Genomic DNA, 25873 nt, shown 5'->3' on the forward strand with positions numbered 1-25873 from the left:
GGGAATGGTGCTGTCTTTGGTCATCCCTAGAGCCAGGCTCTTGGAGTAGGGCTCCATAAATATTTGTTAAATAACTAAATCCTCGTTAATGCACCTAACCAGCTTCCCTGGTGGCTCAGACAGTAATGAATCTGCCTGCAACGCAGTAGACCCAGGTTCGATCCCTGGGTTGGGAAGATCCCCTGGAGAAGGAAATGTCAACCCACTCCAGTATTCTTGCCTGGAGAATCCCATGGATGGAGGAACCTAGGGTCCATGGGGTCACAAAGAGCTGGACACGACTGAGCAACTAACACACACACACACACACACCCAATCTTAATGCCCCTTGGGTTCGTGCATGCTAAGTCACTTCAGTCATGTCCAGCTCTTTGCATCCCTGTGGACTGTAACCTGCCAGGCTCCTCTGTCCATGGGATTCTCCAGGCAAGAATACTGGAGTGGGCTGCCATGCCCTCCTCCCGGGGATCTTCCCGGCCCAGGGATGGAACCCGTGCCCCCTACCTCTCCAGCACTGGTAGGCAGGTTCAGTACCACTAGCACCACCTGGGAAACCCCTTAGAGCCCCAGAGACAGCAGGAATTTGTATAACCGAATGAAACATGCCAAGATCCGTTAACGAGGGATCCCAGTGTGGTGCACTGGCCACTACTGGTTCTGGCAGTGAAGTGGGCTCAAGCGCCATTTTGTGGGGAAAAGAAAAGCCGTGGGGCTGAACTCCTGCTGTTTGGCTGTTTGAGTGCCTTTGTGCTTCACCCCGTGTAGCGGTGCTTAGATTTTATAACTGTTGCTTCTGTTAGAGCAACACCCTTATAACTGGCATTTTCTGCACAAAACAGCTTTGCGGTTTCGAGTGGAAAACCTGACACCATTATCCCCACTGTTTTTGAAGTTTCTTAGGGATGCGACCGTCATAGAAAACAGAACATCTCAGATGAAAAGACGGGAGAGATGCAAACAACTCCACCACCCAGAGCCCAGCTTACTTCATCCGCCCTTTTGAGGCTGTGGGGATGGGAGAGCCACCACACCTCCTCCTCAGGGCAGTGCAGAACTCAAGCCAAACGGCTCAGATCCTCAGACCCCAGGCCCAGATACTACTTGAGCACCTCCAGCTACATCCCCTCAGAGCTGACAGCGGAGCTGTCACCCTCCTCGGCGCACACACACCCAGGTTGTCAAGGAGACCAGCCACATCCCGGATAGCATGCACCCGGGGCTGGAAGTCAGACTTCCAACGGAGGAGAAAACAACCCATTCCCCTAGTCAGGCCTCAAAGATACGGCAGGTTCAAATGTCACAGCTGACGAGAAAGCTTGAAGCAGGAGGTGAGACACTCTGACTCTGGGTTGGAGCAGTGCTCGGGGAGGGGGGTGGCACTCACCCAGTCCTTCTCTGAAAGACAGTCAGGCTACTCGCCTTGCAAAGGGCTAGAAGGTGGGCTGTAGAGGGAGGTGGGCAGGAGAGGTTTTCTTTTCACAGCCTGTTTCTGTGGTGCCTGACAGCCCTGGGCAATCCACAGCTGGGGAGTCCTGGACAGCCCGGGGCGGGGCGGGGGGGCCCTTATCTCACCCTGGGCCACGTTCCCCGGCTCACCCTCCAGGCCCGCCAGGTCCCCAAGACTGACAGAGGCTACAGGCAGGCGTGGCCTCCCTCTCACCTCCCCAGGGCAAGGAGACGAGTGGCACAGCAAAGGGCAGAGCAGGGCAAGGGCAAGCCGAGAGCCAAGGCCAGCAGCTCTCCCCGCCCCCACTTCCACCTCCTTGCCCCTGCCCTTCAGGAAGGCTTCCCCGAAGACCTGGCAGGGCGGTCTGCCCAGCAGACCTTGTCACTAAGAACGCGTTCCTTCCCTCCTCTCAGCCCAGACTGCCCGGCCCAGATAACCAGATAAGGGCCTCTTTGGTTTCCAGGGTGTTTACACAGGCTGTGGCCCCACATCTCGGAAAGGCTCAACCACATCCAGGCAAGTTAGGACGCCTCCGGTGGGGTGAGGGGGACGGATGCCTTACCTGCTCCTGGGAGTTCATCACGCGCAACTTCATCTGTTTCAGGTACGTGGAGGTGAGGGGCATGTTGTAATCGATGATCCCGGAGACCAGAGGAGATGCAGGCTCGTTTTCTGGTGGAGAGAAGAAAAGGAAGCCCCTTTCAGCCTGTGCAGTGTGCCGCCAGCAGCTTGGCACCCACGGGGGGAACCCACCACGGGGCCCGGGCAGGAGGCCAGGTGGGCAGGTGGTCTCTGACTCATGGAGCGCCCACCGTATCTGGCCCGTGGATGTGGACTGCACGGTGCTGAGAGTGTTTCTCAACTAAGTGACCGTGTTTAGTAAGAGAGGTCACAGCTGAAAATCGGGGATTTCTGGCTTCTTTGAAAAATGGAAGGTCTAGCCACACAGGGCCCTCACTCACATGGCAAACACCCACTGCAGCTGAGCCTCTCCTTTTAGACAGGGCTCGAGGGCTCTGTCCTGCCGCAGTGTCCACCCGTTCCTGTTGCCCTGCACACTTGCACTCAACGATGATGCTTGCCAGGCCCTTGAAGTCAAATGTGTAAGTTTCCTACACTGGTCTAAGCTCACTCACATGCCACACTGCCCCACGCTGACCCTCACCCCCCACAGCATCCTCCCTAAAGCCGCCAGGGACCACCTGGCTCACGGGTCTGGGCCAGGCCTCCAGTCCACCCAAATTCTGCTGCTGCTGCTGCTGCCGCCAAGTCACTTCAGTCGTGTCCGACTCTGTGCGACCCCATAGACGGTAGCCCACTGGCTCCCCCGTCCCTGGGATTCTCCAGGAAAGAGTACTGGGGTGGGTTGCCATTGCCTTCTCCGCCACCCAAATTCTAGTTCCTCTTTAATCACATGGAGAGGAGCATTGTTCCTCCCTTTTATTACTTTCTTGTCCTGAAGATCAAAGTAACGCATTTCCTTTTGTAGAGCATTTGCAAAGTGTGGAAAGATGTAAAGAAAAAAAAAAGTCCATAATTGCACCAAGCAGCTTGGCATATGCTTCTGTTTATTTTTTCCTCTGTGATTTCTTTTTTACATATTTGATATCATAATGCGTACCGAGAATAACAGTCTGCTTTGAAACCTTTTTTTTTTTTTGCTTAACATTTTGTCATAGGCATTTCCCCTACCATCAAAAATCTTGTTTTGCTTTGCAAATATAATTTTTATATCCCTGTATTGTTTTATCATATGTTCTGTAAGTTACTCCCTTACGGTTGGCTACTTAGGCTATTTGCTATCAGGGGGTACTTATAAACACTGCTGGGAACATCTCTGTATGTGAATACTGGTCTGTATTTGGGATCGTTTCCTTTTTAGACCAGATTCTAAAACATGGAATTCATGGGTCAAACGGAGAAGGCAATGGCACCCCACTCCAGTACTCTTGCCTGGAAAATCCTATGGACAGAGGAGCCTGGTAGGCTGCAGTCCATGGGGTCGCTAAGAGTCGGATACGACAGAGCGACTTCACTTTCACTTTTCACTTTCATGCATTGGAGAAGGAAATGGCAACCCGCTCCAGCGTTCTTGCCTGGAGAATCCCAGGAACGGTGGAGCCTGGTGGGCTGCTGTCTATGGGGTCGCACAGAGTCAGACATGACTGAAGTGACTTAGCATAGCATAGCATAGCATGGGTCAAAGGGTAGGAATATTTAACAACTTTTTTTTGTTTTCCCTTGACCTCCCCCAGAGGCATCTGGGATCTTAGTTAGAACAAGGATCAAACCCACGTCTCCTGCACTGGAATCGCGGAGTCTTAACCGCTGGCAAGTCCCTACTCAGTGACTCTTGAAAACGTCTGGTCATTTCTGCAAAGGCCCCTGCAGTGGGCCCAGCCTGCCACTGTGCTGTGCATCTTAGGTGCCACTGTGGGTGCCGTTTAGGAGCGACAGCAACAGCGCAGGAGAAAGTCAACAAGACGGGAAGCATGATTCAAGGGAAGCCCATTGCCACTCTTTCCAGTCCAGCCTCCCCTTCAGATGTCTCCCGCTGTGACCAAGCTGGAAACCCTGAAGCCACCTGCTAGGACCTGTCACACAAAGCAGGGCCTCATTTCGTCATTTAGTCACTTGACCTGGCTTCACCCTCTGTCTGGGGAGTCATCGTGGTTACCTGTTTTCTGGCTGCCTCCTCCCCCAGCCTCCAAGCGTGCCGGGCCTTTGACCTAAGACCTCCTTGGCCCCTAGTTCTATCTGTGGGCTGGGGTTGGAGTGGCTGAGATGTAGGGGCGACTTTCCAATGAGCTGAAGCCTGCCTGCCGCCACTGGCACCACGCCCAGCAGGACAGGCTGGAGGGAAGCTGGTGACCGGTGGGTTGGAGGAAGGCAGGGATCTGCTGAAGCTGCCACTCAGAGCCAGAGCCCACAGCAGGCCCCCACAACCTTGAAAACACTGCTGAGTGAAAGAAGCCAGACGCCACGGGACAAACACTGGGTGATTCCATGTGGATGCGACAGCTGGAACAGGCATGTTCACACAGACAGAAAGTAGAGGAGGGGCTGCCAGGGCATCTGGGGACGGGAAGTTACTGCTTCACGGGGCTGCAGGTTCTGTTTGGCAGGATGAAGAGTTTTGGAAAATAGATGATAGTGATGACTGCTGGGCAGTGAGTATAACTATAATGCCATTGAGTTGTACACTTAAAATGTATTAAAATGGCAAGTTTTGCATTATGTTTTATCACAATAAAGAAAAATGGCTCCTGCAAACAAGAGAGCAAAACTAGCCAGGGGGCACCAGGGCAGTTCCTACTTGGTGAGGATAGAACAGCCCCGCAGAGAACAGGGTCCATGCATCTTGAGGTGGTGCCCCTCTGGTGACTGTACTGCTTGAATACCATTTTCTATTAAGTTTCATAAGAACGCAGAGCTTCGTTCCCCGCCCCCCTCTTTTTTTTAGGGAAAAAAAAAAAATGTGGCCGCGCTGTGCAGCTTGTGGAAGGAGTTTCGTTCCCACACCAGGGATCGAACCCAGTCCCCTGAAGTGGAAGTGCTGAGTCCTAACCGATGGACCACCAAAGGAATCCCTTGTTGAGTTTTTGAAAGCCATGTTGTCATATGCAGAAATGTTCATTCTTCCAGGACTCACTAACAGGGAGTCTCAAGAACTGGCTTGAAAAATGGGCCAAACCTTTCCTTCTATTAAGGGAGCCCCTCCTGGTTCTGTGGCAGAGGGCTTTTCTGGCCCCACCAGCACAGACGCCCAATGCTGTGGGGAAACTAGAATTCGTTTTTGTGATTGTGGGTTCTCTTCTTCTTGCCGCCCCACCATCTACCCAGACCTGACCTCTTCAACCGAGGCGGCGGGGGGTAAGGGGGCACGCTGGGATCTGCTCACCCCCTCACCTCCCAAGCCCCGCAACTCCACGAGGCCAGACGTGCTGTGTGAGGCAGACCCCGCAGCCACACTGAGACATGTCATTCGAAAGAGCCGTGGTTCCTGTTTTGGAGTGAGCGTCTTCAGATGGAGAATGCGGCCGTTTGCATTTTGTTTCCTCAGAGACAAGGCTGTCTGCTGAGAAGCTGCTGGACAATGTGGTACGTGAGAAGGGCCTCCCACCCTAAGGGTCCCCGGTCAGAGCCTCAGATGAAGACTTCATTAAGTGACGTAGCAACGTCCTCTGTGTTTCGTAGTCCTGGGAGGCCGGACACTGTGTTCCTTTACCAATGGTCACCCGTGTCCTGCCTGAAATGCCGTGAATCCTTTCAAAGAGGTAACTTAAGGAAAAAAAAAACAAACAGGGCCTTCCCTGGCAGTCCAGTGGTTACGACTCGGCACTTCCACTGCAGCGGGTGAGGGTTCCATTCCTGGTCTGGGAATTACGATCCTTTGCGCCTGGCGGCACGGTCAACAACAAAAAAGTAATATCAAAAATATAAAAATAAATAAATAGAAATAATTTAAAGCCAAGGTTCAGCTTAGTGTAGGGCAGGGAAAAACCCACAAAGGCTGGGAAGGTGCTCTTGGGAAGTGGGAGAAGGGGTCTTCCTTGGCCTGTTCCCTCCGCATCATGTCCACAGTTCAGAAACTGCTTCTGGTGCCCAGAGGTGAGCCAGGAGAGCTCAGGAAGAGGAGGGTGGATGCCCTCGTCGGCGGGGGGCGGGTGGGGGGGGGGGGTGGAGTGGAGCAGGACACCCTGGGCACACAGACGAATCCATCAGAGATCCGTGTGCCGTGAAATGCTTGCGTCCGCAGTTCCAGAAGTGAGGGCTCTGTCGGGGAGGCAGGACCTTGGCAGGCAGGAGACATTCCTGGGGAGGGAACGCGCCAGGGAGCTGGCTGTGGGAGGTCAGGGCTCGGGCCACACCGCAGCCAAGAGACAGGCAGGCAGGTTTTTGGCAGCAAGGGAGCCGCATGGTTCTGGGAGAGATAAGCACCACACACACAGACTCATAGGAAGGAGCTAAGGAACAGGGCCAGTGGGGGCTCCCTGGAGTCACGTGCTCACGTAGGGAGGTAGGGGATGAGAGAAGGTGAACCCACGAATGAGGAAGCAGCAGCTTCCCCGGGTTCTGCCGGACGGGCCAGTCCCTGCCGTGGTCAATAAACACAGGGGCCACGCCTGAGCCACCGCAAGGAACCTGAGACCACCAGTGAGTTCAGAGCTAGTAAGGGTCATGGAGCCGAAATAACCCTTAGGTGGCTGGTGAGAGGCAGAGGAATCACCCGAAGAAATGTTTCGACACCTTTTTGCCAAGAAACCTGAAACCAACCCCAGCACCAGACCTAGCTTTACAGGCTGTTGAAAAGAGCCGATGACGCAGAGGCTCTCCCCAGGCCAAGCCGAGCGCTGACCAGAGCTGGGCCTCAGTGACCGGGCCAATCAACGCAAACTCCAGCTGAGGAGATGGCCCGGATCCTCCAGGTGGAGCACAGCGTGGCAAATTCTCTTGAGTTTCCACCCACAGGAATGGAAGAACTCCTCAATCCAGAGACACTGTAGTTTCTGGGTGCCAGGTCAAGAGCTCCCAGGGTCAGGGCTGGGTGGGTGAAGGATGTGTGTGCAATAAGGGCCTGGCGCAGAGGAAATGTGGAACCGGCCAACCGGCCATGGGGTTCAGATTTGGAACTAGAGATCCCCGACCTGGGGTTGGCTTAGAAGGTGATGGAAAAAAATCCCCTCTCTTCCAGGGAAGCGATCAATAGGTCAGCAAGTCTTCAAGGAGCACCGAAGGGTGTGCATTCACGGTGGGGATGGTGGGGGGAAGGGCACAGGGCCGGCCCCTGGGCCCAGCAGGGTGGGACTGACGGCCAGTCCATTAGCGCTCCAAGGAGGAAGAGCTCCAGGGCCGCTGGCGTAGGTCCAGGCAGCTTTGTGGAGGGGGTATTTCAACAGGACTTCTGTTCAGTCACTCGGACGACAGCTACTGAGCCCTGCCAGGGCTTCATGCAGACCCTCCTGCGTGAGGCTCCCAAGAACTCCCCAGTTTACAGATGAGGCAACCTCCCCAGATTACACAAGGGGTGAGCGTGAGAAGCGAAAGAGGGCAGGCCAGCGCAGGAGAGGCTGCAGGAGCAGAGGAACGAACCAGAATGGGGTCACGTGGGGCAGGACAGGAAGTGGGGGGCTCTGGAGCGGCCAGGCAGGGAGGGGGTTGAAAACCACTGCAGGGGCGCCACCACCTGTGTGGACGGCTCTGGCTGAGGAGGGACCCTTTGGGGGGTAACCGGCGCTGCCCGCTGCTAACTCCTCGTCTGCAGCCACACAAACAGCATTTTGTCACGTCAAAGAAAAGTGAGACGTGCCCTCTCCCGAAGTCCTTCTCCACAGCGGCCTAGGGCTGGGACCAGGGCACACCCGGCTCTCATCTTTGCCTCCTCTCCGCCCAGACTCGCTCAGGGGCCGGTGGAGCTGGGAGGCCCTGGAATTTCCCATCCTCGGACTTCCTGATCCTCGCAGCCTCCTTTGTTTGTGCTCCTGGCGCTGGGGGAGGGCATGGGACTGTCCAGCACACCCTCCCACCACCACCTCCGCCTTCTCTCCCCTGCCCGGGACAAACCAGCAGAGCAGCAGGGGAGGCTGCTCTGCTTCCTTTCTTTCTTTCTAACACGAGGCCAGGAAGCAAGGCGCCCTCCCAGCCGCCCCTCGAGAACTCTCCATCCTGCTCTGTGGCCCCTCCCGCCCCACCTTCCTGGGACAGGAACCTGGGGCCTGCCTCTGGGGCCAGGCGCAGGCTCTGAAGGAGGAGGGAAGGCTGGCAGAGCAGAGCAGAACAGGGGTGCCTCTGGAAGAGCAGTCGGTGCAGCTGACCACATCCAGAGAGGCCAGCCTGGTGGGCGGAGACAGCATCTCCACGCTCTCAGCTGGGGCAGGAGACGGGAGGACCTGCCAGCTGACGACAGGGGTCCAGGCATGAATGCCTCTGACCATTGAGCAGACAGCAGAGCCTTTTAGCCTCTAAGGCTCTCCACTAGCAGCCTCCAGAAACCCTTTGGCCCAGCGGCCAGGCTGTAGGTGCTTGCTTGGGAGGGTGACTGTGTGTCTCTTCGTGGGACACCTGGAAGCTGGCAGCCTTGCGTTTGGCTGGGACAATAATACTGGGTGGAGTGGGGGACAAGCTGGTGTTTCCCAGGCACCGGTTGCACCAAGTGCCCTACAGAACGGGCTCGTTTAATTCAACTTCATCCTCCTGAAAACCCCAAGAGAGAAGTGTTGCTCCCATTTGCTGATGGGAAGGTAAGTTCTCCTGCTTTCTGGGGGACCTTGGGCAAGTGACATCACTGCATCACCTCTCTCAGCCTCCTCTCCTCAGCTGTGAACCAGGTCAGACACCTCCCAGGATCAGCAGCTGTCACGAGCAGCTGATGTCCAGAGAGGTTCTCTAACCTGCCGAGGGACACACAGCAGGGAGCAGGGCAGCACACCCAGGCCTGCCCGACCCCAAGCCCACCTTCTGAGATACTGAGGCCATGCTGCCTCCGGCTCCCTTGAGATCTCCTCCTCTCCCTGCCTGTGGGCAGCTCCACTCCTGGGGACAGGGAAGCGGCATTCAGCCTGAGGACAGGCGAGGATGGGCAGGGCGCAGACTTACTCTGCCTGCCTTCTTCCTGCTGGAGCCCCTGGACACAGAGGCTCCAGCACAGAACCCACGAAGCTGGACACGAGGGCCGTCCTCCACACCAACGGGGAGAAGGCAGCAGAACAGACGGAGCCTGCAGACACCCCAGAGCAGTCCACACACACAGCCCCTCCTGGCCTGCCTCTGTTCCCCCAGGTTCTGTGTTTGACTTCGCCAGTTGCTATGGAAACGATAAGGGCAGCACAGGAGGGGACAGGCGGATGGGTGGGCAGAGACGATGCAGCTACTACCAGGGCCTGTGCCCCTGGGACGTGGACCCGGGCAGGGTGGGGAGGACGGCAGGGAAAGTCTCCTAGCCCAGCGGCAGGTGCTAAGGGGGCTGTCTTAGCACAGGGGTTGCAGCTGCTGAGCCGGGGCCAGGCCATATGGGGCAGGGGGCCTCCCTCAGGCCTCAGGCGTTATCATAATAACTGCCACAGCCTCGGTTCCCTCGTCCTGTGCGGCAGCCCTGCCCTAGGCACAGGGTTTAACTCTCAAATTTCATCAGGACCCTGCCCCTCTCTCCTGCTACCAGGTAGATGCCATTATTAACTCCACTTCACACATGAGGAAACTTAGGCTCAGAGAGGTGAAGTCACCTGTTCAGGACACACGGTTACTGCGCGGCAGAGCTCAGATTTAAATGCACTCAGTGCGGCCCTGGCGCGCCTGGCTCTTAATCCAGGAACCCAGCACTTATGAGGGATGAACTACATTAACTCGTGTCCCTCATACATCAGCGGCTATCCGATGAACTCAGTGAAGTGGCCGTGGCCTAATGGCCCCCAAGGACAGGAAAGCCTCTGGGTTTGTGAAGTGGCTGCTGTCCAAAGTCGCATCAGGGACCAACTACCAGCCAGGAAAAAGACTCTGATGCTGGGAAAGATCGAAGGCAAGAGGAGAAGAGGGACGACAGAGGATGAGATGGTTGGATGGCATCATTGACTCAATGGGATGAGTTTGAGCAAATTCTAGGAGACAGTGAAGGAGAGGGAAGCCTGGTGTGCTGCAGTCCATGGGGTTCCAAAGACTCAGACATGACTGAGCGGCTGAACTACCAGCCAGAAGGAAAACCCCCCTGGCATCTACGTTCCAATGCCCTGCTGTCGCTGGGTGGTGCTGCTGGTTTTCACCACATTTGATGGACGCCACTGGGGCACCGCCTGAGGAAGTGGCTCACCCTTCTGTTCTCATCCTCAGGCAAACACCCCAATACCCACCGACCTCAGCACCCTTTGCAGGCCTGATGCCTAGGAGCCCTTATAAATCGCCCATTTGGGCACCATTCCTCAGGCTTGAGTTATGGTCACACCAGCCAAACGTAATGGCCCTTCTTGCTGTGCCAAAGCCACCTTCAAACAGGTGGCTCAGACTTATTGGAGGGAGGCCTCTGGGACGTTCAGGTTGAAACTCTGGGGGGACTGAGGTGGGGGTCCTTGCAGGGAAGAGCTGGAGAGCGTGGATGTCTGTCTAAGGGACCAGCTTGGACTGATCACGCATGCTCTGGGCATTTTCTCTGTTTTCCCTATTTTTTGGCTTTACTGTGTGCCATGCAGGATCTTAGTTCCCTGACTAGGGATCGAACTTGTGCCCCGTGCAGCACAAGTGTCGTGTCTTACCACAGGACCACCAAGAAAGTCCCTCTGGGCATTTTCAATTCTAACCAATCCCCACAGATCTCCTGGGTGTGCACTGGGGGTAGAGGGCAGGGGACAAACACTTAGGGAGGCCTGCTACTAACGGCAGGAGGGTGGCTGTAGGGGAGAAAGCCGCATCCAATGAGGGCTGTGCTCCTCTCCCTAGGGAGGGCACAGTGAGACCAGATCCACGTGGACACTGCCAGGGGTGTGGGGGGAGACCTGGGTGGTGAGGACTGCAGAGTTTAGGAAATGGGGCGAGGTGGCCATTTCCATCTGCAACCTTGGTGGGAAAAGAGAGTGTTGAAGGGCAGTAGGAATGTACTGTTGGTTTTTAAGTGAAACTTGACATTTAAAAAAAGTTAAAAGCAACAACAACAAACCAAACCTAAAATGAGGCTCTCTGGGCAGCTCCATGGACCCATGCTGGCCCCTGGGCATTATGACAGCTGCTGGTCGTGCACTTTCCTGTTCCTGCCAGCAAAGGGCAGGCCCTTCTGGGGGAGAGCCCCTGCCCTGCACAGCCCCCCCCCCCAGGTCTCCAGCACGTCCACCTGCTCCCCTACCTTTGGGCTCCAGGCCATTGGAATTAAAGTGCATCCTCTTCTGACACTCCGTGCAGCTCATCAGGAACCGGGTCACGGCTTCCCGTGGAAGGAAGGCGTAGGTCTCTGCGATCTGGGGGAGAGAGGAGGCTGGCTGTTATGTGGATCCGTGCGGAGGCAGCTTGCTCACTGGGTCACCAAGGGATCTGCTTTGGTGGCAGGCACTTGGCCCTTGCCAGGAAGGGCAGGGATTTGAGGAGCAAGAGGCAGATGTCTTAAAAGTCTCAGCCATAGAAATGAGTCAGTACTTTCGCAGAATACCAGTAGTTTTAAAATTTTAAATGAAAGAAGCTTAAAAATTATAAAAGCAAAACACTGAAACATCGTCTAGTCTATAACCTGTGTTCTCATAAATTGGGAATATTCCTCTCAGGTCATTTCATCACTGCTACTGAAGAATGAGTTGAGAAACACTGCTCTAGGGTAGGAGGAAACAACTCCCACTCTCAGAGAAGGATAAACTGAGCCCCACTTATAAATCTACCGGCTGCGGGCCTACAAACAGAGCCCAACACTCTACAGGCTGTTCCTTGATCTAGTCACAGACCCAAGAGAGCTGTGAAATGCCTCAAACTGGACAGGCTCTCAGGAAGCCCCGTGTTCCAGGCAAGGTCACAAGGCCCAGAGAAGTGAACCAATTCACTTAAGGTTACACAGCTCTTTATAATAGTGCCAGACTAGAGCCGAAGCTCCAGGTTGCCCCCAGAGCTGCCTCCAGAGGGCCTCCCCTAGCTATGGAGAAAGAGTCAGCAGCGTGGGAGGGAAGGTGAAAGGGAGCACAAGAAAACAGCTGGATCGGGGAGTGGGGAAGAGGTGGGGTGTAGTCCCAGCAGCTCAGTCCTCTCCTCTTGCTCTGGGTTTTGGGGAAAACCAGGTTGGTCCTGGTTTGGCGGCCTGAGGGGACCGGAGGGACCTCTTGGGCCCAGGTTCTCTGGCTGAAGCCGGCCGCTGCCCGGTTGCGGGTTTCACACATTTCCCAGAGCCCGGGCCGTCTCGCTCCTCTCCACTAAGGGGCAGCATCACCCCAGCGTTCCTCCGTCCTCGCCGCAGCCCGGCCGGGAAAGTTGGCCAAGGGCGCTGGTCAGCCCACAGCAGGGGATTGGCGGGGGGGGGGGGGGGGGGGGGGTGCGCTGCTCTCCAGGACACACCTGGTCTGTTCCTTCGGGATGCACACGTGCCCTGCTCCATCTCTGTAGTAGCCAGGAAGGGGGGCAGGGTGGGGAAGAGAGGAGGGGACTCAAGAGGGTTGCCAGGCTCTCCTTCCCCGCGGCCCCCGCCCTGTGGCCTGGCCCTCAGAGGACAGGCTTGGGCTCTGCTGCCTGTGGAGCTCCATGGGCCAGTCCTGCCTGGCGGCTGGCTGCAAATGCAGAGTTAATTTTGGTGACACAATTGTTATTTCTCAGCTGATTTGATGCTCTGCGGAGCAGGCAGGCTCCTTGATGAGTTATCTCCCTTCCAAATTCTTTGTCTGATTGCCTTCCTCTGGAGGTCAGGAACAAGGGCAAACCCCTGCTCTCCGATTAGAGCCAGTGGATGGGAAGGTGTGAGGGCGAAGACACGGGGCTGGGCTCTCCTGCCACATACGGGGACATCTTTATCCCTAGCCTGGGGCCACCTGGAAGTCTCAGGGCAGCAGTCCCCTCTCGGGCCCATGGGGTTGGGAGGGACAGGTCCTCTTGAGGGGCTGACAGCTATGGGAGTAAAGGGAAGAGGGAAGGACGCCCTCTGTGTCAGGCAGAGGGCTGAGGCTGAGCTGGGCCAACAGATGATCTCCTAAGGAACTGAGCTGGGGCATCCCAGGTCAGGCCTCAGAAGAGCTGAGCTGAGCACGCGGAGGAGGAGGGTTGCAGTCTGCTGGGAGAGGAAGAAGGGTTGATACCATGGGGAAAGCCCGACTTCAACGCATGGAGCTCTTTGACCGCTGGGCAGAAACAGATTCTACAAGGCTCAGGGAGGGCCTGCCTGGCCGAGCTGCTCTGCTTAGGGCTGCCCATGGCGTGGCCAGAGGCCCTGCTTGCCGCCTGGCTACTGAGGATACAGGGGCAGTTACCAGAAAGTGCCCAGGGGCCTGGGCCTTAGCAGAGACCCAGCAGACGCCAAGGCTGGCTGGAGTGCCACAGGGAGCTGATGCACTGGCTGCACAACTTCTGGCTCTGGATCCCGTGGAGGGCAGATGGGCGAACCCAAGGCAGGTGGGTGAGAAGCCCTTGGAGCTGTCAGAGGGCCCTATGCAGCTGGATGGTCTGCAGCCTCGCTAAGAGCTCCCGTGGGGCGTCAGTAAAATGTCCAGCTCTGCGCTGCTGTAGGGACCTGAATGGAGGAGGATGCCTTCCGCCACCAAGGCCTTCAACCTGCTATGGGCATCTTTTGGTTCACGCTCCCGCTTCATCCACGTGAGAAATGGGACCTCTGTTTCTGTTTGGCTGCACAGACGCCCGAGGCCACAGGACCACAGGGTGAGCTGAGACACAGAGGATCATCCCAGCTGATGCCCTAGTCAGCAGGATGGTGGTTTTCTGATAGTTTTAGAGCTACAGACACTGTTCTGGAAATAGACTCTTATCCTGAAGCCCAAAACGTGACACAGATAAAGACGGAGCTGCTGCATTTAAGAAGGGGCCCATCCCCGCCCAGCAGCTCTCGGCGGCCCTGGACTGTTGCCTTGCTCTCAGGCCCCCAGCCTGAACACTGAGACCGGTACCTGAATCTGCCTTTTACATTTTTCTTACTGGGAAAAGCTGAGTGAGATTTCACTGGGAGGGAGTGCAGAAGCTATTTGCAGAGTCGCTGACTTGCAAGGCCCCATTTTCACTCCCCAACTCAGAGGCCGACAAAGACAGATGAGGCCAATTGGGGGGATTTGCACCACTTTACAAGATCCTCTTTCTGCCCTGCGGGCGGATTAGCACGTGGTGGGCCTGGAGCAGCTGCTGACCACATCTGGCCCCAACTCCAAAGTGGTCTGGGCAGTCAGATCAGGGCTCCAAAGCCTGACCTCGCCTTCCAGCACCCCGGGAGAGAGGAAGGAAGCAACAAGGCTCTCTCTGATTCAGGTGGGTGCAGACATCAGGGCTCAGCTGGTAAGGAATCTACCTGCAATGTGGGAGACCTGGGTCAACCTCTGGGTTGGGAAGATCCCCTAGAGAAGAGAACAGCTACCCACTCCAGTATTCTGGTTTGGAGAATTCTGGCCTGGGTTCAAACAGTTGGACACAACGGAGCGACTTTCACTTTCATGAGACATCAGAAACAAGCTTCCCTGGTAAAGAATCCACCTGCAATGCAGGAGACCCCGGTTCAAGTCCTGGGTCGAGAAGATCCCCTGGAGACGGGATAGACTACCCACTTCAGTATTCTTCAGCTTTCCTGGTGGAAAAGAATCCACCCGCAATGTGGGAGACCTGGGATAGATCCCTGGGTTGGGAAGATCCCCTGGAGGAGGGCATGGCAACCCACTCCAGTATTCTTGCCTGGAGAATCCCCATGGACAGAGGAGCCTGGTGGGCTACAATCCATGGGGTCTCAAAGAGTCAGATACGGCTGAGCGACTAAGCACAGACATCAGAAACACTCCTTGAAAAAGAACCAGTCCTCTATGTGGGCTCAGAGAACTTTGTAGAACACACAGCTCTGCCTTGGCAAGACTCCCTGGATCCTCTGGACCTTAGGCCATGTGGCATCAGAGGCAAAGTTAAGGCAGGGCTTCCTGCCCAAGACGGGGACTCCCTGTAGTATCTGTTGTCAATGGTCATCAACCCCGGCTCACAGACCTAGCAGGTTCAGAAAGCTCCTTACCTGCCCTCCCCGATCCACTGCTGGACAGCGGTAGGTGCTAAAAAGTTCTTTTCCTATTGAAGAGTGTGCCTCCTTTAATGCTTTGAACAAGATTGTCCATCTCCCCTGCAGTCCCCTGCTCCCTTGGGCACCCCAGGCCTGTAAGACTCCATAAAGTCCCAGGTGCCCCCAGAGACAGCAAGGCAGTCCCAGAATTCAGGTTTGGCAAAACATACACAGATAGATCCAAAAACCCCTCCAAAAGGCCTAATGCAAACACTGAGGTGCCAGGCTGTACCCCTCTGCAGCCATCAGCACCGAGTCTCCTAGCAGACATGGATGGGGCTGAAGAGCTAGGCTTGGGTTGAGGCAAACGGGAGCAGGTGAAAAGAGGAGGACAAAAGCGTCCCCATCACCCTGCCCCCCCAAAAGGAAAAGGGTGACAGATGGGGAAGTGGGAGAAGGGAGAGGAGGTGCACGGGGGAGGAGGGGGTGCGGTGGTCCCCTTGGCTGCACACCCACAGCAGGAGGGCCTGGCCTGCTCCTCTGCCTTGGCCCTGCTGCTGAAATCCCAGCTCTGAGCGCAGCCCAGCTGGCTCATTGCCAGTCATGTGCCAGCTCCAGGCTGGGCAGCGGGAAGTGGGGCACGCGGCGGGCATATGGACGAGAAGCCAGGAAGTGCAGAGCCAAGGGCTGGACGTCCGCTTGGCCCAGAGACACAGAGCCTGGTGGGCGCAGCCAGCCTCGCCCTCTCTGCAGCCTGGAGGTCGCCAACCCCAGCCTTAATGAATACCCAGGAAGTGCCTGAGGGTAAGGTTTGGGGCTGGGTACCCATGGGACCAGGGAAATCACACAGTCCAGTCGGCCTAAGCCTATCTACTTTGACAAGCAAGTCAGGAGGCTTGTGAACTGGCCACAAGATGTTTGCAGCGAGGCAGCATGTCTAGCGGTCAGGGCACAGGCTCTGAGCCAGATGCCTGACTCTGAACATCAGCTGGGTGACCTCAAGGCAGGCTTAATCATCTTTCTGAGCCTCGCTTTCCTCCTCTGTAATGGTAGCGCCTGCTTCATCCTTATACCCTTCATCTGTGTGATGGCTCTGAGAGCCGGCGCAGGGGACGTGCTGAGCGCACAGCCAGGCATGAGCCGGCTCCCAGCATGGCAACCTCACTGCTGAGAAAGTGCAAGGGGTATCGTCAGCACCAAGGGGCCCACACGGGCCCCAGCTCAGGAGTCCTTCCCTCCATTTATGATCCTCCAGTGGAAATACCCTCAGAACTCCCTTCCCACAAGTCACTCCCCAACACACAAGTACTGAGCTGCAGGGCGGGGCAGGTGGTACAGTCATCTCCTGCTTCCCTCAGCCCGACCCCTCCTCTCTCTGAGGTGTTTGGCATGTGGGTCCATCCTTAAGACACATTTAACAAAGGTCATCTTCTGAGATCAAGGACAAACCAGATGGTTGGATTTTTTTTTTTAATCAGGTCATATGGGGAAATTATAGACTTATACAGGCCACCTCTGCCATACTCCAAGGCTATTTAGAAAATAACCTGGAAGGGTTGGCATCTACTTTGGGTAAGGAAGGCCCATCACAGAGGGGCAGGTCTCTAGGAAGCCAGAGAGAAAGTCAACCCAGAGCAGGGAGTGAGACCGTGGCTGAGCTGCCTCAGCGCTGTGTGACCTTAGAGTGGTAGCTGAACTCCCTGGGCCGCAGTTTCCTTAACTGTGAAACGGGCCACGACGCCTCCATCACAGGACTGCTGTGAGGCCTGAGTGAACACGAAGTGCTTGGCTTCCTGGTTTAGTGGTGAGTGCTGGACAAGTGGTTCAGAGCCGGGCATGAGCCGTGGCAATGGGGGCCCATGCGGGGACGCGACCAGAACCCAGGCAGGCTGTGGCCACCATCCCCTCGACAGTCTTCCGTGTGACGTTTCCGATCCTAGGTGGCCGCCTCTGCTCCCTTCTGCCTACCCAAAGCTTAGACTGCTAGCTGACCCGCCACCCTCTCCATGAAGGCCCCTTGCCTTAGCACTGAACGCTGGTGTCTGGAGGGACCTCGGCTGAGCGCCCAGGTGGCTGGGTTCTTATTCCCCTGAAGCTAGTCTTGGAGACATTTCTGTTTCTCTCAGCATCCCCAACCCCAATCAAGCTGTGCTGTCCTTGAGGGCGGGGCCCAGGTCCTCAGAAGTCCCCTGGGGAACTTCTGGCACTGACTTCACATTGTAGGGGACTGAACGCACTCACACACGGGGAGTATTAGGACAGGTTTGGCACAGAGCGAAGGCCATGGAAGCATTTGCTCTGCTGATTACTATTATCTGGCCTCCCCCTCCCCCAACCATGGGCCCCAAGCCTGGGGGGTGGCGGGGGGAATGGAGCGAAGCAGAAACCAGGAAGAGGAGAGCTTTCCTCCTGCCCTCCTTGTCCCTCTCCTTCCCTCCCTCTCACCCCCTTCAACCTGCTTCTCCTTTGTGCTCCGACCACAGAGCCCGCCCCCTCGCCCTGTGAGCCATCTCTGGCTGCCATGCCCTTGCCCCGTGCCCCCCTGGATCCCCAAAGGCCGTTTCATCACGCCTCAGCTCCCTGCCCCGCCCCCTGCCCAACATGTGCGGAGCCCATGGCCTCCTGCCAAGGCCTGGGGCTGCCAGCAGAGGCCAAGAGACAGAAATCTCACCGCTCGGTAGGTTTTCTTCTGCCCAGCGTGCTTGGGGGCTTTGCCGGGCTCCGCTGAGCTCTCCACATGCATCGAGTAGATGATGTCAAAGAAATCTTCCACCACAGCGACCCGCTTCAGAGAGATGCCCTCCGGCTCCGACAGGCCATCTGCCCCCTGCGACAGGGTGGACAAGCTGTGTTAGTGTCAGGGATGACGGTGGGGTGAGAGCTGGGCCCTGCGGCCGGGCAGTGGGGCGGGGGCAGGCTCGCTGCTGCTCGCTGACCCCCGCCAGGCCTCCTGAGGGTAGGTCTGGGGGGACCTGGGGGGGACAGGAGCCTGCTCAGAGGGCCACAGGGAGGGGGCAACCAGAGTCAAGGGTGGCTGCTGCTATGAAATCTACCAGAAACAATGGGCAGAGAGAAACAACAAGGAAAAATACAAATTAAAAACCCAAGAGCCTCCATGTTCACAATTTCAGACAGATTGTGCCAGACTCAGGCGGGGAGCTTTCGAGTTGCACGCTGTGCCAAGACCATCCTGGAAGTCTCTGGGGAGGTGGGGAGGGGGGTGCTAAATAGATGCGTCCCCATCAGGAGCTCGCCAATTAGCAGTAACCTTTTACTGTGGTCCCGGGCTGGGGGCCCAGGGGAACGGCTCACATCACCTGGGTGACTCCTGCCTCGCCCTGGCCTTTCAGAAAAGCTTTTCACCGCTGCCCACCTCCCTACTCCAGCAGCTGAGCGCCAGCAACAGCACCCGGGCTCTCTGTGTGTGGAGACACAGAAATAACACACACAAGGCCATGTGGAGGTGGCAGGCCGTGTGAGTGGGGTGGCCGTGGGGCCCCCCTGAGCCTCTTACTGGGCTGGCACGAGTGTTGTCAGCTGGCCCCGGAAAGGTGTGCCAGGATCTCAGGGGCACTGGGCTCTCTGCCACCCTCTCTGTAAAGGCAGACCTGGAGGGCTCTGGGGGCGTCAGAGAGGAAGAGCAAGCAGAGGGGTGGGGGTGGGGATTTAGGGAAAAGGAGGCGGGCTTTTCTGTAAAAGTGCTTGGAACACAAATCTCCCAGAGGATTCTTCCCCAAAGGACCCTCGCTTAAGAATGTCTCTTTAGAGGAGGGAGTGGAAGTGTGTGGGGCGGGGGTTCTTCTGTTGGCTCGCAGCTGTCTCCCTAGCACCGAGAACGATGCCCGACACATAGTAGGCTCAATAAATAACTGCCAAATGATGGCCTGGTTACAGGTAGCCGCCAGGAGGGGTAGTTTGGCCACACGCTTCTTCAGTGTCAGGCGGGCCCCATCGTTTAAGTGGCTGTGTGACTCTGAGCAGGTATCTTGCTTCTCTGAGCCTCAGGTCCTTTATCGAGAAAATGGGGATAACAGGAGGCCCCTTCCCACAAGCTATGGAGAGGAGTAAATGAAATATGTGTCCAACTCTTAGCATCAAGCTCGAACACAGGAACTCCTGGATAAATATTGTCATTAAGAAGTGCTTTGCCGACTGCCAAGTTTCCCCTAGCCAGGACGGGGCTGAACATCGCAACCAGCCTGGGAGACTGTGAGGGTCAGGACCTGCCTGTGGGACGGTGGCTGGTAAGTGGAAGGGCTGGCCCAGGACGTCGGTCTTTGTCGTCAGAGGGGAATCGAGGCCACACTGAATGTGATGCTCACTCACAGCACATTTCAGCCAAAGTCAGGGTTTGCTTTTATCCTGCAACTTTCTCAACCTGCCCTGGTAGGATAGCGGGGCTGTCTCTTTGCCAGGAGCCCACTTGAGAGCAGATGGGAGAGGAAAGGCCTCTGGGGTGGAGGGACCAAACCTCGGGCCTAGTGGGCAGTGCCCATGAGTGATGGTGCTGGCTGGTGCCCTCACTGGCCTTGCACAGGCCTTCGAGCCGATGGCTTTCTCCCAAGTTAGCACCCATGGCGATGGGGACTTCTCAGCAAGTATCTGGGGGGGGTGTATGTATGCCCACCTGTGTAGAAAGAGTTGCCTGCTGGTCCTGCTCACCTGCTGTGAGATTGTAGGCAAACTCTTCAATCTCCCTGAGCTTCACTTATGAGGTATAAAACTCCATACTCTTCTCTTCTTAAACCCCTCAGAAGTTACTGTTCTCTCTTTCTTGAGGGTATCTGAAGTCCCCCTCTGAATTCCTGGGCTCATCAGTGACTAACTCATTTATTAGCTGATGGGTAACTACCAGCATTTTAGAGATCTTCAAATACTGCTATGGTGGAGCTGAATGGGACAAATATTATGACAGGTCAGTTATAATACACTTCTAACCAGAGGTTTATGTTGGCAAAAACAAACAAAAGAACCTCTAAGAATGAAGGTATAACTGGGTTTCTATTTCTTGATCAGGATGGGTTCAGTTTATAAAAAGCTGATCCGAACACTTACAATTTGTATACTTTTCTGTGTGTCTGTTGGGCTTCCCTTGAGGCTCAGCTGGTAAAGAATCCGCCTGCAGTGCGGGAGACCTGTGTTCGATCCCTGGGTTGGGAAGATCCCCTGGAGAAGGGAAAGGCCACCCACTCCAGTTTTCTGGCCTGGAGAATTCCATGGACTGTATAGTCCATGGGGTCACAAAGAGACATGACTGAGCGACTTTCACTTCACTGTGTGCCTGTTAATTTGCATTTTGCTTTGTTATTTTTTTTTTCTTAACACCAAAAGTGTCTGCTAATTTTAAAAGTGATATTTTTTTTAAAAAAGTATAATGGGGTAGGTAGTTCCAAATTTTGATAATTTGAATCCAGAGGCATAATGTTGGGTTTAGAGATGCCTACAAGTGAATAGACCTCTCTGGTCATTAAACTGCTTAAGGCCAGAACACAGACACTCATGGAAAAAGTTTACAAAATTGGATGAGAAGGAGTGGAGGAAGAAAACAATCTGATGAAAGATAATATTTTAGATAAGTGGGATGGAAAAGTGTCCCCTAACCAGCTTGGTGACCTTGGGCAGGTCACTTTTTGACCTCTAAAAACTCATTTTCCTCACACCTGTAAAATGAGCCTACAAAATCCTAGCTGGATGGGGTTCCAAGGCTAAGTAAGAACATGTTAGGCATCTGCCACATACAGGCTTGTAAACATTCATCTCTCCCCTTCAGACCCGCCGAGTGTGGGCATTCTGTATTTAGGGATCCATTCTCATCTCCTGTCCCTCTAATCCATTCAGGTTACAGAAGGGGTCCCCCAAGGTAATACACACCAGCAGAAGAGATACAAAGTCTTATGCAAAATAACCTGCTAAGAATGTCACACAAACTTGGAATAAGCTTTCCTAAAGTCCAAGTATAATTAACTAACCCAGATTAAAAGCAAAACACACGCCCAGAGCCTGGTCTGCCTCTGTCCCAATCCTCCACCTCCATTCATAGACAGACGTGGGTAATCAACCTGGCCCAACGTGACCACAAAATTATCTTGGAGAAACTCTTCAGGGTTGCTCCCTCTTTAAAAATGGATTATGAGGACCACTTCCCAGCAGTTCCCATGCAGGGGATGTGGGTTCGATCCCTGGTCAGGGAACTAAGATCCTACCTGCTGTGAGGCAACTAAGCCCTCAAGCAGCAAGGAGAGAAAGTAAGCAGGCTGCAACGAAGACCCAGCATAGCTTATAAAAAACAAAACAACACAAGGACTCTGCTCTTCCCTGCTGTTCAACCCTGAGTCCTATAATCGGTCTATCTTAACTGCAGAGATGTACACAGGAAAGAAGAAGGCCCTTAGCAACCAGAATTCAAACCACACAAGGTCTGCAGAGCCACACCTTGAACTGTCCTCTGGTGAGCTGCGGCCACCTGGACACCATGTGTACTGCACCCTGAGGGAGGAACATCAGGATATCTGTGTGGCCTTCAAGGAGAACCCTGGGAAGAGAACAAAGGGATCCCACGGCGGTCACGTGCTGCAGGCAACTCTGCCATGCCCTGCGTTCACAGAGGTAATAACCTTCATGCTAAATGCTGCAGGAGAGGCATGCTTTTCCTAGCTGAGAATCCAGACGCAGTACTACAAGGCAAAAGCTGCTAATTAAGGGATCGGACAGCACCTTCTCCTTAGCCTTGGGATGCCCCTGCCAACCACCTCTGCTTAGTACTCGAGTTAGCTTAGTCTGATCCATAGCCCTAAGCAACCTGGGCCCTGGGTTGACAAAGGAAGCTCACTTCATTTACAGGCTGGATAAAGAGTGGGACTGGATGGAGCTTCTTGACTATTCCCCACTTCCTGGGAATGCCAACCAGGAGTGATGGCATGGAGCCCTGCAGCACCCCCCGGGAAAAGCCATGAAACACACACGGTCAGTTGTGCAGGACCAACCTCTGGGGCCTTCCTGCGTGGGGGAGAATATTGCCATGGTAACATACTACATCTTTTTGAAACAGCTAATTCCAAAACAGCCCGTCAGACTTGGGCCAACAAAACCAGACATGGCAATAACTTTCAAAAATTCAAGGAAGGGGGTTGCCTGGTGGCTCGGTGGTAAAGAATCTGCATGTCAGTGCAGGAGACAAGGGTTCAATCCCTGATCCAAGAAGATCCCACATGCCTCAGAGCAACGAAGCCCAGGTCTCACAACCATGGAGCCAGTGCCCAGAGCTTAGGGGCTGCAACTACTGAAGCCCATGTGCCCTAGAGCCTGTGCTACACAACAAGCGAAGCCGCAGCAGTGAGGAGCCCGCGCCCCACAACTGGGGAAAAGCCTGCAGGCACCAAAGACCCAGCACAGCCATACATAAATAAGTAACTCTTAAAAATTCAGGGAGGGGCTTCTCTGTTGGTCCAGTGGCTAAGACTCTGTGCTCCCAAAGCAGGGGGCCAGGATTCGATCCCTGATTGGGGAGCTAAGATCCTGCATGACATACAGCACAGCCCCACCCCCCAAATACATAGAGCTGCAAACTTTCTTGGATATTACCATCTTCCTTAAAACCAGCCTATTTGAGTTCTAAAGGCCAGATTACGAGTCATTGAAGAAATCACCAAATGTCTACTTAAGTAAGGCTGGTATTTCAGAATATTTATAACAATGGTTGGTCTTCCCAGGTGGTGCTAGTGGTAAAGAACCCACCTGCCAGGACAGGAGACTTAAGAGACTCGGGTTTGAGCCTCTTAAGTCTGGAGACTTTAAGAGACTCAGAAGAGGAGGACATGGCAACCCACTCCAGTATTCTTGTCTGGAGAATCCCTATGGACAGAGGAGCCCGGCGGGTTACAGTCCTTGGGGTTGCAAAGAGTCGGACAGACTGCAACAACTTAGCATGCATGCACGCATGCACACACAACAATGGTTTGCAAAGTGTGGTCCCTAGGCATCACCTGAGAACTTGTTAGAAATCTGATTCTCAGGTCCTGCCTCAGACCTACCAAATTCGACACGTTGAGGGTTTTAATAGGCCCCAGATGATTCTAAGGCAGGACAGAGTTTGAGAACTGCTGATTAGAATGTCTCTGTGATTGAGACAGGGAGGTAGCTAGTAAGGCAACTGGCACTGGATAATGAATATAAATATTTTCTGCGCTGCTGGGCCTAATATATTAATACTTTCTTCTCTAGTGAGTGACCATTTTCCTAACGGTGGGGACAAAAGATTCTTATTGGGCAACATGAGTATGAATCTGAAACACCTACCCAGAGACTTGCTGGGGATTATGGGTAGAAAGAGAAGGAGTGCCCAGCATCCTGACATTGGAGTTTTAAAGTCCTTCCTGGTGAAATTAATTCTTAAGCAGGTCATCCCTTGACAAGTCTTTTCTGGCTTCCTCAGTTTCCTCAAACAATCTAAATGCTCAATATAAGGAGGACTGCTGCATCCAGGGCTGCAGACCTACAGGGAAGATGAGTGTATCCTCCCAGGCCCCTGCCCGGGCAGCCTTATGGGCTGTTGTGAGGAGTCATCCTCAGGTGAGCTCCTGAGTCTGACTGAATCTTGCCTGTCTCCTCACTAAGCCAATTAAATGGACTCCTGACCTTGATGGCAGGGGAGGTTCAGTTGCAAACGGATTGCAGTTCTGTCATCTCCACTGGAACTTCAAAGTCACTGGCTGGTAATAAGTTACACACTTATCCAGGTGGGTGCATCCTTTCAGGCCACCAGGGTGCCATCTAGCGCACCACCACCACCATATTAGAGGCAGGTGCCTTCCAGCAACCAAGTGTCTACGATTAAGAGAATGTGGCTAAACAGTGGGGACATTTCTCAATTGGGTTCCTTCTTCAAGAGGAAGAAACCACAGAAAGTCCGTAGGATGAGCCCTTTCTGTGCAGCTCTCAACAAAGAGCAAAAATCAACGAGATTGCCGTTACAGGAAAAAGTCCACGAGGAGAATCCACCCCTGGGGAAACACATCTTCAGCCACCGATTGTTTGGGAACCCAGGACTTCAAGGGGTAGATTGTATGGGCAAGTGTGAGGATACTGCTCCATCCCACGTAGGCCAGCCAGGATGACAGGCAAAAGCTACAGCAAATATTAGCTTCCTGCTCCTCCCAACTTAGAAGTGGGTAACAGAGGATGAGATGGTTGGATGCCATCACTGATTCAATGGACAGGAGTTTGAGCAAGCTCCGGGAGATGGTAAAGGACAGGGAAGCCTGGTGTGCTGCTGTCCATGGGGTTGCAAAAAGTCGGACACGACTGAGTGACTGAATAGCAACAACCTCCCGACTTCTGGAACTGTCCCTCTCGTGCCCCAAACCACATTTTAATAAGTTCAGGCAGGACCAAGGTTTTGGAGACGGGGGTAACAGTTTTGGGGAGTTCCCACAAAAGTTCTCCTTTCTACAAAAAAAGAGTTCTTTCAACTCCTGGTAGGGCTGAAAGAAGACCAAGGGGAAGGAGTCAGCTTCCTGCAAAGGTTCCTCAGAGAGAAATGGATGGGAGACAAAATTTAAAAAGCAAACTGAACTAAGAGAATGAAAACAACAGGAGAGCAGAATGAAGGCCCTCACCCCAATATCCAGAAATTCTCTCCTCAGAACCTCCAAGAGAAGCCAGTCATAGTTTATAAAAACGATCAGATGACTAATGGGGGCTATTGTTTTAATGGGACAAGGACAGTATTTGAATTTCTCTCCTGTATGAATACTATCTACCTTCAGATTGGAAACCCAAACCAAAAAAACTCAAGATAAAGATTCACGCCAGAAATTTCTGGACCCATGGTTATACTGTAGCCAGAATTTCTAGACCTATGGTTGCACTGGACCCATGGTTGCACTGGACCCATGGTTGCACTAGGCTTGGACAAGACTGAGGGATGAGACCACCCCCCCCCCCATAAATAAATAAACACAAAAACAAGGCGTGGAAGACTCATTGTAGCACCTGCCTCTTCTCCACCCCGTGCACAATCCCCAACTGCTAGTGCGGAGTGGCCACCGCGGTGCACCTGCCATCTGGAGCAGCCCTCATATATTCCAAGACCTCCTTTCTGCTTCGCTGAACCTCCATCTTCTATCAAATCACGCCAGGGACCAAAAGGCACACCCCAGGCCACAGGGCAAGGTGCCTAGGATGGGGCCCCAAAGAACAGCCATATCCTTCAGCTCTGAATATTTCTTTTTTTTCCTTTTGTTAACTCTTGGGATGTCTGGAAAGTGAGGGGCGGGGGAGAGAGGAAGGGGGGAGCAGTGGTCCAAAGTGCTCCCCTCTTGGCCACAGAGGGGCAATGACCCCGGTTTAAGGGATGGAGGGAGGAGGTGGCTGGGGCACTTGCAGGCCAGATAGGGTAGGGCCTGAGGGACAGAGATTCTGGCCTGGGGGGTGCCAGGAGGGTGCAGAGGCTCTATAAGTCAGAGGTCTGAGGACAATCCAGCCGGGACCCTGGGCCTCAGTTTCCTCCTGTGTAGAGGGGATACGGTACGTACAATGCCTTTCGCCACCTCACAGGAAGCTTATGGGAACCCAAAGGATGCACAAACAGCCCCTGCCCTGGGCAGAACATCCATAAATGACCCGGTCACCACTACCATGAAGAGGCGAGCTCCAGGATTCTGGGGACCCTCCTCCCTCGGGCATTGCGGCCAAGGGCAGGGAATGGGGTCCCTGAGCGGGGGTTTCTAGGCGGAAGGGGGCGGTCCTGCGCCAAGCGGGCCCCGCGGGCGGGTCCCTTCGGG

The 25873-nt window shown here is 54.6% G+C and overlaps 1 protein-coding gene and 1 long non-coding RNA gene across 4 annotated transcripts in view; one reads left to right on the forward strand and one right to left on the reverse strand.

The window, feature by feature from the left end:
- The window catches only part of NOL4L (nucleolar protein 4 like), a 132888-nt gene that overhangs the window by 62723 nt on the left and 44292 nt on the right, over window positions 1-25873 (reverse strand). For 2 of the 3 annotated variants that reach the window (XM_060397694.1, XM_015099828.4), the window contains exons 2-4: window positions 17764-17919; window positions 11274-11385; window positions 2010-2119 (exon numbers count right to left, since the gene is read on the reverse strand). In XM_060397694.1, the coding sequence (XP_060253677.1) occupies window positions 2010-2119; window positions 11274-11385; window positions 17764-17835 (294 nt within the window). In that variant the 5' untranslated portion in view covers window positions 17836-17919. Of the gene's footprint in view, window positions 1-2009; window positions 2120-11273; window positions 11386-17763; window positions 17920-21524; window positions 21582-25873 lie in introns of those variants that run through there. The other variant, XM_042230018.2, reaches the window with a different exon arrangement.
- On the forward strand, window positions 1935-25055 carry LOC114117611 (uncharacterized). The gene is made up of 4 exons (XR_003591263.3): window positions 1935-2051; window positions 3703-8688; window positions 19185-19336; window positions 21454-25055. It is a non-coding gene; the product is annotated as an uncharacterized LOC114117611 (long non-coding RNA).

This window comes from Ovis aries, chromosome 13 (assembly GCF_016772045.2).
Source record: "Ovis aries strain OAR_USU_Benz2616 breed Rambouillet chromosome 13, ARS-UI_Ramb_v3.0, whole genome shotgun sequence".
Lineage (NCBI taxonomy): Eukaryota > Metazoa > Chordata > Mammalia > Artiodactyla > Bovidae > Ovis > Ovis aries.